Source organism: Erigeron canadensis, chromosome 1 (assembly GCF_010389155.1).
Source record: "Erigeron canadensis isolate Cc75 chromosome 1, C_canadensis_v1, whole genome shotgun sequence".
Lineage (NCBI taxonomy): Eukaryota > Viridiplantae > Streptophyta > Magnoliopsida > Asterales > Asteraceae > Erigeron > Erigeron canadensis.
In genome coordinates, this window is record NC_057761.1 from 35445528 (window position 1) to 35460814 (window position 15287).

At 30.8% G+C, this 15287-nt stretch overlaps 1 protein-coding gene across 1 annotated transcript; it reads left to right on the forward strand.

Moving 5' to 3' along the window:
- The first annotated feature begins 8243 nt into the window (after window positions 1–8243).
- LOC122591037 lies at window positions 8244–9449 on the forward strand. The gene is made up of 4 exons (XM_043763229.1): window positions 8244–8325; window positions 8447–8631; window positions 8763–8837; window positions 9381–9449. Exons 1-4 carry the CDS (start codon window positions 8244–8246, stop codon window positions 9447–9449), a joined length of 411 nt encoding a protein of 136 aa, XP_043619164.1.
- Window positions 9450–15287: the final 5838 nt, after the last annotated feature.

Consider the following 15287-nt stretch of genomic DNA (forward strand, 5'->3'; position numbering starts at 1 on the left):
TCCTTTCTTTTTTTTTTTCCAGACGTGAGATTGTGAGAGGGGAGATCAAAGAGATCATATAATGTGAGAAAAAAGAGGCAAACGGTTTAGTTTCCTATACTTCTTTTTCTGTTTTTTAGGTCCATGCATAAGCCCAATAAAAAAACCTAATAAACCCTTAGTCCCTTACACTTTCGGGTTTTTTTTCGGGTATCCGGGTATTTCCGGGTATAACCCGAACCGGACCGATAACCGAAAATGTACAATATGCCTACCCGGAGACCGGACCGATTTAGTTCCGGGTCGGGCCGGTCCTAGCTGGGTTCGGTCGGTCTTGGGCCGGTCCTCGGGTTTCCGGTCCTAATGCTCATCCCTAGTCGTGTGGAGTTCTCATGGTTGAACCTCCGTATTCCGTAGCCACAAAGGTTTTTCCTCATGGAATTTAATCTCGAGAGTTTCAAATATTTTCACCATAGAAAATTAAAGTTTAGTACTAAGTTATCACCCTTGTTATTGTTGATCACTTTATATAGTGGCAGAGCCAGTAACTTACGTTGTGGTGGGCCAAAATTAGTGTTGGGAAACATTAGTTGAGGTCTTTCAACGGGGGCTCGAAAAAGGAGGGGGGGGGGTGTTGGGAAAAATCACTAGTATAAACTCGATTTTTCACTTTTTTGCCACTTTGGTCCCTCACCTTTTATTTTCGTTAAAATGAGATGCAACTTTTCATCTTTTTATCACTTTAGTCATTTATTCATCACTTTTTTACCACTTTAGTCACTCAACTTATATTTTTGTTAAAATGTAATGTAACATATGCATAAGTTTTTATATTAATCACTCACATTATATAAAATTGCTGAAAAACGGTATTAAAGTATTCATGAACACCAACATGTAACTAGGTAACTTACAAAGAGTCCATCTTAGCTTCCACTAGGGGCGTTCATATTACGGTCCAAACCGAAAAAACCGAAAAACCGGACCGATATTGAACCGAAACCGAACATGACTGAGGGTGACGGTCCGGTCCACGGTTCCGTATATTTTACTATTTCGGTTCTCGGTTCGGTTCCACTTATAAACCGAGAAAACCGAGAGTTAGACCGAACCGAGAATATACAATAAATCATGCATAAATGTTTGGTGGGATCTTTGCACCTTTTTAGGAAAACAACAATATACATATTTTTTAATAGCATATCACATAATCACATAATATATACGTAAACTTTATTTGATAGCATTTTTCTCTAGGTTTTAAATTTTTAGTAACCTTAAAGTATATTTATCGACGGCAGAGATTCTATTGGGTTCTTGTTAATTATTGTGCTCTGTAGTTAATATTGGGTTCTTGTATTGAGTGAAAGTGTGACAATAATGTTGACTATAGACTCTACTTGAGATTTCGTTCCATTCACGTCCAAATAGATTATCTATGTTACATGTTTTAGGTGCTCGCCAATTTTCTCTTTCAGTTGATGATTTTCATGTTAAATAACTCGGTTCGGCCCAACCTATCAACCCGACAAACCCGATTAAAAACCGAACATGAACCGGACCGAGAAAACCGGTCCGGTCTTCGGTTCTATTTTTTTGCATTCCTGGTTTTCAGTTCGGTCCTATAGATGTTCGGTTCGGTCCGGTTCTTTAACCGTGAACACCCCTAGCTTCCACATAGCTTATCATGTCACTTAAAACAGTTATTTTTTGTCATCAAAACTTAGGGTGACACGATCAACACCATTATTAAATCCAATCATACCTATTTACCTTTTCTATATTTAACCTGAAATTTCTTTGTAACGAAAGGAATCGAAAACCTTTTAAATATCTTTGTATTTAAAATCATTGTTTTTGTTGTTGTTTATATAATATTTTTTAAAATTTAATAAAAGATTAAATGATTTATAATGAATATTACTTTAATATCATATATGTATCTTATGTTATGCATCATATATATCTTTATATATTATTTTTATGAATCTAATGATTAAAGCTAAAATTAAAATAGGAATTGATTTTTATGTCAAAGAGAATAGGCAATGGGTAAACATTAGTTGTCATTTTAATAAAAATAAAAGTCAGATAACCAAAATGTTAAAAATTGAAAAGTTGCATCCTACTTTAACAAAAATAAAAAGTGAGTGATTATAGTGGTTAAAAAATGAAAAGTTTCATCCTATTTTAATAAAAATAAAAGATGGGTGACTAAAATGACAAAAATTAAGGTGAAAGGTTGAGTCTATACGAGTTATTTTTCCATTGGTTCTTTAAGCAACTTGGTAGTGCATTTGAAGCTTTTTTATTAAGAAAAAAAACAGACATATGGCATGAAGTATGTGTCCTATACATCTGAAGAAAAAACACTCACTCAATGTGTTGTTGCAATGTCACTAATACATTAAATTATCATTTCGAACCATTTTATTATTAACTCATACTGAAATCCAAAATTATTGATGTCATATTAATATTTATATTAATTTTAATACCATATCATATTGAATTATAAAAAAAGAACATTATGTGTATAAAACGCATTTTGTTAATTAAAAAGTATAAACCAACTCTTCACTTATAAGTTTACAAGTTTGTAAACAGTATAATATCTTGGGGGTCTAAAGTGAAAACAACTATCAAATCAAATATAATATTATATATTAATAGAGTAGTAGGAAAAAAGGCAAAAAGACAAAAGCCAAAAGTCACCTTCTTTTTCATGAACTTGACGGAGCAAAATAACCCATACACAGCAAATGGGTAACCTTTTTTTTTCTTTCCTTTTTTTTTACCATTGATTAAGAAGAGAGGTATAAATTAAGCTAAACCAATCCAGCATGTCAAAATAAATAGAGATGGGTGTGCCAAATTTTCAGATATACTACCAAGCTTTACAAATGACATAAAAATCCTCTACCATATACTTGTATGTATGTGATGGGGGATGGGTCATGACCAACCCTACCCCCCATATAGCTCTGCCCGTCTTTACATATGATACAAGTACAAAGTTATATTTTCTTAATTAACTAGATAAATACCCGTGTAATACGTGAGAAATATATATAATTAATAACATGTTAATTTTTTATAATATATGTTGACAAATATTTAACCAGGTAAGAATCAAACTATTAAAAAACATAAAGTTGCATTAGTGGTCATTTAGATTTCGGTTAACTCATATGAGGCAGAGATGAATTGTCATACAGAAGCAGGAACATAGATGATAATAAAACTATAAAAGTATGAAACATTGACCCAAATAGAGCCATTGAGCCCATAAAAGGAAAGCAACCGATCCAAGACATGGACGAGGTCTAGCCAAAGGGCTACTAGTAAAGTGTTTGTGGATCAGCCATACAAATATACATACAATCAAATAATATAATTGTTGCACTAATACGGAAGTCGAATAAGCAAAGTCGGGTTCGTACATAAACAGAAACGTGCGAAAGCCATAACTTAACATTGAAAACAAATCAACGAAATTATATTATTATATTTTTTTAATACTAAAAAGCAAAGATAGTATGTGAGGACTGAGGAGAAAACAAACTAATAGTATTACGAGTACATTAATGTTAATGCATGCATGGAGTACAATATTTAAGTCAACTTAAGTCAACTAGGCAATGATGTCTAGTCCAACACTCCAACCGGTCAGAGACAATCTTAGATTTTACCTTAAGTTTTGAGCTCAATTTATAGGGATGACAAGTCTTGGGTATGTTTGGTAAAGAGAAATATGTGGAAATTAAATGAATAAGAAAAATGAAATGCAGAGAAATGAAATGGTGGAGAAATTTTATAATTTCCATTGTTTGGTAAAAATCAAAGAATTAAACTAAGAAATTAAAAAATTAAACTAAATTTTTACGGAGTATATTGGAAAACAAATATCAAATAAAATAAAATAAAATGAATATGGTACGAGTAGTATTTACCAACAATGATTCTTTATTTATCCATCTATATCCTTTTACATGTATCTATATTATAAAGTGTATCTATCCATATCTATTTACAGTGTATATATCTATCTATATTTATTTACGTGTATTTCTACATCTCCGTAATCTATATTTTTGCTCATGTATACATAATATAGTAATTGTCAGATCACCACCGAAGCAGCATGATTGTATTAGTGGTAAACATCCTTGTCTTTGGAGACAGAGTTTATGGGTTCGATTCTCATCCCATACAAAGGTTAGAGGGCATTTTCTACCATTTAGGTAGAAACTGGAAGCAGCCTCTCTATTTAGGTAGAGGTAAGGTCAGCCTACATCTTAACCTCCCCCATACACCGTGGAGGTATTGGGACTCAAAACTCGCGGAAGGCGGCACTGAGAGTTACTTACTTTTTTTTCAGATCACCACCAAATTATAATCATTGTATTGCCGTCAAATGGAATTCCGATTTGCAAGACCACCACCGCCGTACAGTCAGATCCCTCCACCATATTTAGAGTCCATCAGCACCGGCAGCACCAACGGAGGATACCTCCTTCTCCATCGTTGCACCACCACCACGAGATATCCCACGAGAAATCCAAAACTCCAATTTGTGATCGTTTCTAAAGAAATATTTAGTGGAGGAGAAGATAAGCAAAAAGAAAACAAAAAGGAAAAAGAGAAGAAAAAAGATGAAAAAGTCTTGCACAATTAATTTCTCTGTATTTCCATCCCAAAATGAAAGAAATGGGAGAAATGGTTTTATATATATGTAATATTATTTCTCAGAGAATTTGTATTTCTCCGTGTTTTAATTTCCTAGCCATACCAAAGTACCAAACATGGGAAATCAATTCATTTCCATTTCTCCTGATTCATTTCTCAATACCAAACACACCTTTAGAGTTTTTCTTTTGAATATTTGTAACGGTTCATGGTCAACATCTCGTTGTCTAAAGTACATGTAAAGTTTAACTATTATATGGTGAGGTTTCTTAGATTTCTTATTCCGATTGAATGTTGAGAAAAAAAAATAAATTAAGTCAACTAAACAAATGAATAAGTAGTATTATTTGGTGGGTTAATTTAAAATACGATGCATACTTGAGTACTTTCAATCATTTTAGTTTTTACTATCTAGTTAAGAAGTTTTTAAATTTCAATTTAGCTTTCTCAAGTGAAAAAGTAAATCTTTTTTTTTTTTTTTTTTTACTTTTTATAGTTGTTATCTCGGTAAGGTTAAGTTGTCATGATTATTATAAAGTACGAGCATGGTACCCGCGCAATGCGGCGGCGTTAGCGGGGATGACGGTTTTGTGTTGTCGGTGATGGTATTATTGGTGGTGGTGACGGTGTCAAATGGTTTAGGATTGTAGGTTGATGTAAAGATGATAATAAAAATATTTTAAAAGATAAGGGTTGAAATGTAAATTAATTCATTAAAAACATAAAATGTCCAAGGACACTTTCGGTATTTTAAAGACAGAACTTTCTAAAAATAAAAATAGGCTTTTGCTTTATAAAGTAGTAAAGATTAATCCCAAAGTGCTAACTATTTGATGCAACTTTTTTTCGTGTTTTGACATCTTGCGAAGTATATAAAATATACTATAACATCGTCTGTTAAAAACTTATATACTCACTTGCACACACACAAAAAAAATATTATAGATAAATTATATATATTTCTAAAAGCCAAATAAAATGTTGACGATGCTGAAATGTGATTGTTTGAATCCATAACACCTTTAGACGCAGATCGGGAAGGCCCAGTGGCCATATCGATGAGACGTCGCCAACGTCGATCCCTCTCCACATCACATGTTCTATTACATGATTGGGAAAACGTTGAACCGATTGTGTTTTCTATAATTTTTAGTAACGGAAAACAATACGAGTAAAACTTTAAGTCTTTGTTTAATGCAGGTTATATATGTCGAAATATTAGAGTATATTGAGGGGTGTTTGTGCTTTGTTTATAAAAATAGATTTTGTGTTTTTCAATTTGTGTTTTCATAGGAGTAATCATTTTTTCATGTAAAAATTATTTTAAATTATTTGTGTTTATATCTATATATACTATATAAAACAATTCATTTTTTTCTTTATTAAACTTTCCGCCTTTAAAAAACCAAACATACTTCTCTCATTTATTTAATAATTTAAACATCTCTACCTAATATACATATAATACCTTTAATGAAATAATTTACAATATATATCTCTCAACACTTAAAATAAATACAATACTACTTTTAACATCAATTACTCTTATAATCACAACCATCGTCGTCCCTACTGTCAGCTCCACTGTCGGCCCCACCACCAGCTCTGCCATCACCACCCACATATCCGCCTCATTTCGCGATCATAAATTTACGTATTAATTAAATAATCATTTTAAGAGAGGTAATCACAAACATCATCTAAATGACTTAATTATTATCGGTATCAAAATCTCACCAGACCCACAACCCTTAAAAACTTTATATTGATCAATTAGTTAAGGGAAGTGATATTGTTACAACAAATATTAGCCATCTACAACAAATCCTGCATGATACAGTTATACACTGTGTAATACAAATTGTACTTTTGTTGTAGATGACTAAATTTTATTGTATAAATATCACTCCCCATTAGTTAATTATTATTATACTCTTAAAGTCTTTACTATGTAGGCCTCCCAACATAATTAATCATAATCATGTGATTTCACACACACGTACGTACACCATTTCATTTAAAAAATTATCAGCAGCGCATCAATGTCAAATGCAACATATATATATAGAAAAGTGACTATCTGATTCATGTATTTAAGCTTATAACATCTTGTATTCTATTTTTTTTTTTTAATATTTATTAAATAATGAATAGATGATTGAATTGAACTCTCATAATTTACATGGATTTTAAAATATTAAGATGTGAGTTATATATTTTTATCCATATATATATATATATATATATATATATATATATAGGGTGAGTTATTTTGAGAACCCCTAAAAAAAAAATTCAAGAACTATTCTGGATCACACATTCTTTTCATGTTTCCCTCTTTTCAATTAAATAATAAAATTCACCCAAATCATTCAAAATGTTCTAACTCACAAACCGTAAATCGTTAGACAAAACAAAAAGCATTGGGAGTCTTAAAATTTCGTCCTCTTTCATTAGAGATTCAATTCGATATACTTTTGACGACTTTTTAATTTTCGTTTGCTTTTTGGTAGTTACACATAACTTACACATGTGTAGGTTGAACTTACACATGTGTAGGTTCAATTTACACATGTGTGTTGAACAAAAATTATGATTCGGAACGGGCTTCACCCTTAAGGATATTCATAAACCAAAGCTAGTGGGGGTGATAGGTCATAGAGGGTGATAGGTCATAGGGTGATAGGTCATAGAGGGTGATAGGTCATAGGGGATGACCAGTGAGAGGTGATCTACCTAACGGGCTCCGCCCTTAGCCGTTATTCCTCCGTCATGGACTGACGGGCTCCATCCTTGGCTACCATGGCTCTGCCATGGATTGACGGGCTCCACCATTGACCTTCATTGTTGTGTATATATGTTCATCTACTAATTTACATGTGAAAATAATGATCTTACACATTTGTAGGATGAACACAATGGAAAAAAAAATGAAAATTAAAAAGTCGTCAAAATTATATCGAATTGGATCTCTAATGAAAGAGGACGAAATTTTAAGACTACTCATGCTTTTTGTTTCGTCTAACGATTTACGGTTTGTGAGATAAAGCATTTTAAATGATTTAGGTGAATTTTCATATTTAATGGAAGAGAGAGAAAATATAAGAAAATGAGTGGTCCAGAATTGTTTTCGCGTTCTTTTTTATTTGTGAGTTCTCAAATAACTCTTCCTCTATATACATATATATATATATTTTTCTTGTGTCGGGAAATTTATTTTTTCAGAAAGACCATGAGAACTTAATTATAAGTTGTGTATACAATTTTTTTTAATATTTATTAAAAATATTTGATGTTATGATAGAACAAATAGTAGTTAAAATAAATTATTTAATTTCTTTTAAAATTTATTAATTGAAAAAAAAAAGGATACCTTTCCTTTTAATTTTCATAAATTTAGTTAATTAATTTTAGAAAAATACAATATTACCTTATAAAATTAATAGAAAAAGGGTTCTTGAAGTTTCCTAATCTTTAAAAGTTTCCTAAAATACACCTTTTATTACGAATATAAATATACAAGTAACCCTTGTCTAAAACCAGTCAAACGAAATTCTAAAAATCGAGAATTTAAGATGAGAGAGCTTTGCTGCTCCGTTGTTTCGGCAGTAGTCATCCGATCACTCTTCGTCTTCTTAGTCTTCGAGTTTGGAGTTGGTAATAATTAGCACTCGTAAACATATATTACCACATGCATGAATCTTTCTTGTTCTTTTCCATCGTGCAAACTTTTTCAAAGTTATAATTTTTTTTTTCTCACAACTTGTATATATTGCAGTTGGGGCAACACTTGGATTAATCGCAGGGGCAGTGATAGGATGGAGAAATAACAAGATTAGGTTAATAGAAGGTGTAATCATGGGAGCTTTATCAGGGGCAGCTTTTTCGTATAAGCTCATTACAACTACCTTTGATTACTTTCTGTCTGATGACGCCAAAGAAATTGATTTCTTTGTTCATTTAGTAAGTCATGAATATTAGACTTTTAGTATCATTAAGTTATATACATACATGTTTTGTAATTTTGTTTTGTTGGGACCTATTTCATACTACTCCATGAGAGTTAATTTATCAATTTATTAATTGTACTCTAGGTAAAGCTTATAACAGGAGATCTGGTCAAACTAATTCTTAACGATGAGCATAAAATCATGCGATTCAACAAGCAGGTAATTACTCATATTTATAGAGGTGGTGTTGTATGAATTACTTGTATATATCATGTTCCACTAAATAATAAAGTCTACCATAATCATGCTTAATTAATTTCTACCCTTTTGACCTCAGTATTAGTTTCATACTCAAAACTTTGTTTAATTAAATGGTACATAAAAAAGGATCTTAATCAAGATTTTAACTCGATTTTGACAGAAAACACTTAATTAATTATAATATAATTATATACAAAGTTAGTAATTTTATGAATTTATAATACATCAATATTAAGTTTTTTAGTATTCTCATATATATAACTCTACATATATATATATATATATATATATATATATATATATATATATATATATATTTGTATGCATATTATTGGTAAACTAATAATTAAGGTGTGCCTGTTAACACGATCGATTGCATGCAAACTATATATGGTTTGCATCTATAGTAGTCGTTGTTTCACACACATCACCGCGTATGTGCGTTGTTTGATATCAACATCCTGTTAATGCTAATATATATTACTGTGCGTGAATCAACAGGCACAATTTAGCAAAGCTGCTGCTTATTCATTGGAAGATTTCAATTCTTCCGATCCGGCCTGTTGTTGAAGCTAGCGTTGTGATTGATATCGTATGTGCATCAGATATTGTGAGTTTAGAAGTTTTGATCATGCATACAATTGAAATATCGAATGGTGGTGGATATTTTAATTAGTTGATCGATCAAGCATGTTGTGTTATATATATAGACTTGTTTTATTTCTATTGCGTATTGTAAGTGTAATATTTATATGGTAGCAATTAGTTTGGTTTACTCACGTTGCGGTGTATTATCAGGGTACGTTAATTTACACCTTAATTTACTATGTATCGTGTTAAGCTGATCATGTCCTTTTGAAATATATGAACAGTTGCAGTTTTTTTTTTTGTGTTTGAACTTTGCTTCTCATCTCATATGTATATGATCAATTAAGGGTTTTTTTTTTTTTTCATCCCTTAAATAATTATTAAATAGCACTAGTTCTTAGACCCGACTCGTGACAAATACACGAGTTTATAACATCATTATTATAAGAATTAGTATATAAAACAAAAAAAATACTTATCCGTTATATGTAAAATTATACTTAAAAAGGATTTAAGATACTAAAATGGAATAATAATGAAAGCAATACTCATATTAAGGCTAGATGATGTAGCAGAGTATTTAACAAACTTTTATAAAAAAGCAACGAATGTCATAACTTTGATTACATAATTGACTGAGTTCTCATTAATGTCTTGAAAAAAGTAACTTTGTTTTCGATATTCATGGTTGTTAAAAACGATAAAAGTAGCATCTGTACGTTTCATGGAGTTTTCAATGATTTCGTGTGTTGTCATTTTATTTGTAGAGTTCAGTTATTTGAAGAATTTGTATCCTTAATATAGTTTGATTCCAATTGCTAATATATAATAACAATGATTATCCTAGTTATAGTCTGATTACAATTACTAATAACAACAATATTACAATTAGTTTGATTACAATCAATAATATAAAATAAAATATTGATATAAATATTAATTCGTATTAATCCAAATGTTGTAATCTCTTTAATTTTTAACTATATTTTGTTATTAGATAAACATTATTGAGTAAAGTATTAATTATTTTTAAATTGGGTTAAAGTGTAAATTAATGATGGAAAATCAAAAGGTATAAATTAATTTAGACATGTGTTAATTTAATTAATTTTAAGAAATTAAAGATTGTGATTGGTCAATTGAAGATTTGAGGTTAGCTCAGTTACATTTATATTATATATATATATATATATATATATTAAGATTATTAATAATTACTTTGTAGCAAAACAAACTCAACTCCTTTCCTTTCAGCTTTTTATTTTTGAAATACTCAAAATGTTTTTATTAATATAATTTAACAGTACAGTAACATGGTTGGGTTAAGTATTAAACTCTTGTCTTTGAAAACAGAGGTAAGGTTCAATCCTCAACCTGTGTAAACACCGGAGGTCCTTTTCGATTTATCATTTAGATAGAAAGTGAAAGCAGTCTCTCTACTTAGGTATGATTAATTATAAGGTTGTTTACATCTAACCTCTCTCATATGTTAATTGTCGAAATACTATGATTACCTAAAACCCATAGAAAACAACATCGGGTGTTGCTTAGTTACTTAGGCGGTTATATCCACTGTGATAGTGGTTGTGCTCTCATCTATCTGCCAATGGTTGTGCTCTCATCTATCTGCCAAGGGTCCCTCGCTAATAAGATATATATGTTTGTTTACGACACCTATGTTTTCAAATTGGGATGCATCGTAATATGATGATGTAGTATGATTATCTGACATGTTATAAACAAATAGCGATTAAATCAATATGATAATTTTGAAAATTGTAAGAGTTTTTAGAAGATTATATTTGCATGTGTGTGTTGAGATTGTAACGATATTTCTATGTAGACCATAAACCTTGGTCTTTGTGAGTATGTGATCTGATATCCCGTCAACTTAATTATAGGTTTTGGATTCTAAAGTTACATGATAAACACGTTGTCGTAGCAGAAATATGTGTGAACTCAATTAGTGTATAGTTGTCTAAATTTTATATTTGCAAATTAATGTCAATAAATTAATATATTGAAATATACAGCTCCCGTTCTTGTTGAGTGGCTTCTAACTAATTAACTGGTGTAACAACTTAACATTATAATATAATAGTCATTTTTTACGAACATTGAGTCGGAATACAGTAGTCATTTAAGTTATAAAGTAATATATATAATGTGAATGCGCGTTAAAGTTATAATGTCAATGCATACGTGTTGCATATATGTGGACTACTGACATCAAATTAATCATCAGTTAATTAGGTGGTACTTATAAAATAAGGAGTAGACGTGATCTGTTAAGTTTCCATGGCATGGCGTTCATATTGTTACGTCATGTTCATGACGTACGTATCTCGCATATGTTGTAGCGGAGGGTGAAGTTAACTACGACCGGCCGTAATAAGTACTTAATAATCTAGTAATCAGAGGTGGTACCAAGAAAAATTTTTAAAGGGGACAAACTTAGAAAACTTATGAAAAATAAATCTAAAAGGGGGAAAAATGTTAAAAACCTATAGAAAATTTATAAAAATTTATGAAAATTTTAAAATACATGACAAAGTTTAAATTTGGAGGGGGGTACATTTAGTACCGCCCCTGCTAGTAATCAATACTTTTATATAAGAATTGAGTTAATTAAACGGGCAGCTAGAAGTTCAAACTTCGAAACTTGATTAGTATAGAAGAAAGAAAAATAACAATATATGCATGTATAATTATGACAAACGTTGATAAAAGGTGTAAAAGAAAGGAAACGATATATTTACAACAATTATTAGTCATCTATAACATATGTACATGTTTGACTGCATAGTATATAACTGTATAAAAAAAACATTATTGTAGATAATTAAAACTTATTGTAGCTTTATCATCAAGGGCGGAAGGTATTAAAGACCAGAAAAGGAAGTGGCTGGCCCTCCCAATACTTTGGATTAATAATGTAATATGTATAATTTTTTTAAGTATTTGTTTTATTCTTATTTGATGAATGGTAACCTGAGAGTATTTATTTATTTAATTTTCCAAAAATCCTTTTCTTAAGTATTTGACTATTTGTTTATTCACCAATGTTTTCCATGAAATCTTACATTTATTATTTAATTAATTCATTCAATCATCTCATTTTTTTAAGTGTTTCTTTTGTATATGTGAGAATGTGGAATTTATTTATTGTTTAGCCCTTATTCTTTTTACACAATGGCCTAACTCCGTATTAGAGTTATAATTTGCTATTACCAAGTCTGCTCATTATTTACCTTTATACATTTTTTTTTCTTCCTATCTAAGTGTATAAAAACAAGGGATGAGCCAAAACTGATGAATCTGCTAAATGACAAATCTCCTTCTAAGGGTTTGCAAGCCAATATGGCAGGTACTTTTTTCAATTCAAACTATTTCTTTAATACTCATTTTGAACAGTTATTTTATCTAGTTATTTTAACAGAATCACATGTGACAAGCTATAATGCAAGTAAATTAAAATGGGTAAATGCGGTTTGTGATTCATTATTATTAGCTATAAGAGCATACAGAGTTAAGGCTAGTTGAGGGCAGGTTGGCCTTAACCCATTGGAAAACACCGCCACCGACCCAGCGGGTTGGCTGGAGGGTTGAATGGAGCGGGCTATGAAGCAGCGGAGGGTTGGAACGAGGGCTTGAAGATGTGACCGTTCAATGGTCAAAAAATGCAGGGGAGAGTGCATGCTTTGACCACTTATTTTAAAAGAAAAAGACTTTTGCAGGTGGTATAAATGTATGTGTTTTGATATCAAACAAAGAAGACAGAGACACGGAGTATAGATAAGTAGATGACATAATTTTTTTCAAAATTTTCATTTTTACCCCCTGACTATTACTTACTTACTAGATAGCTATTATAGTTTTTGAAGATATACTTTTAATCCTTGAGTTTTAGTATGAAACTAGTATTCCTACCCGGACGTTGACTCGGGAGAAAAACAAATAAAAGAAAACTTTCCGAGACTGAAAAAAAACAAAGTTATGTGAAAAAAAGTACGAAAGTTAAGAAATTTAAACTTGAAAACAAAGCTTGTTAAAGTTATGTGGCAAAATAAAAAGGGAAATGTAACGAAAATAAAAAAAAATGTAACGAAAATTTAAAAAGTAAAAGTTATGTGGTAACAATAAGAAAGAAATAAACTTTTGATGAGAAAAGGTTAAAAACCAAAAGTTATGTGGCAAAAAGTAAATAAGACAAAACTTTAGTGGCAAAAGTCAAAAAACTTAAACTTGAAAATAAACTCCATTAAATATCTTTTTGTAACTACGTTAGCTAGCCAAACAACACTTAACAACTGTTAAGACCGTTAGTTATTTCTTTTTACCTAATGTAAATATTTCTCATAGGTAATAAGAAAATCTTATGATTTTATCTATGCATGCAATAGATAGTTGTATTATGTATGCTTAGAACATTTGTAAAAGTATATAACATTTTACTATTTTAGTATATATATATTGGGAAAAGTGAATATGGGGTTGTTCCCCATCTAAACATAGATGTGTAACACTTCACACACATATATTTTAACATTATTTGTATTTTAAACAAATAATGGGGCCCTCATGATATTTATGGATTGAAAAAACCAATTGTGAGGAGTTCTCAATCTATACTTAGATGGGGGACAGCCCCATATTCACTTCCCTATATAATATATATATATATATATAGGGAAGAGATTATGAGGCTGTTAGGCACCGAAGTTAGGTGAAAAACCTCTCACATACCTTTTTTTAAACCATAAAAATCATGGGGGCCAAACATTTATTCAAAATATTAAAATATTGGTATGTGAGGAGTTTTTCACCAAAGTTGGGTGCATGACAACCCCGTACTCGATTTTCTCGTATATATATATATATATAATATTTTTATTTTGAATTAAATTTAAAACTAAATGTATTTGTTATGACTAAGTACATCTCATTATAACTGTTGAGCATCAGCTTTACATGTTGTAGGTCTCGAGTTCGAAACATTGGAAATACATTTAAGGGAATTTCACAAAAAGTTCTTCAGTGAAGCAGGTTTGAGCCATGCAGAGAGGGTAAGGTTTTACCCCAATTAAATGTCGTGCCTTCGGACGGTTTAGTTGGGGGTTTCTCCTCCAACTAGGTATTGAGGGTGAAGGAACTCTCTAGCACGGACCTGGTTAAGACAACGTAAGCTAGATACCCTGTTACAAGCAAATGATCCACACAAAAAAAGACTATAACTATAAAAAAAAATACTCCTTCCGTCCCATTTTAAATGTCAATTTCTAAAAATTAAGCTTATTTTCTTTCTTTTTCCTTTAGAACATGAAGTTTCAGAGTAAACATGAAGCTCTATATTTCTTCATTGTCACCAACAAACAAAAAAACAAGAAGCTTTAGATATGTTTTCCTTACTGAGACAAATAGGAAAGAGCTTCATATATCTAAATTTGGTTTTGTACGTGAGTTTAGTGAGAGTTCCATATCTAAATGGAATAAGGAAAGCTACTGTAATGTGAAAGGTTTAAATCTATTGTTAGTGTGTGTCAAACAAATGGCGGCATTTTTTAAACCTATCATAAATAACATGAGGACTCTTTAGCTAGAAATAAAGCTGGAATTTTTAGCTAGCCATGGAAAAAGAAACGACTCTTTAGCTAAATAACTTGAGGACACTATTGTCATTTTACAGCTTAAAAAAATAAAATGTATATCTTAAAATGTGTGTTTTGGGTGCTATGACAAATATTTAGGGACGAAGGGAGTAAAAATTAAAAAATTGTGGAGGGTTGTAAAAATCATAGGCACATCACTAAAAATGGTTAG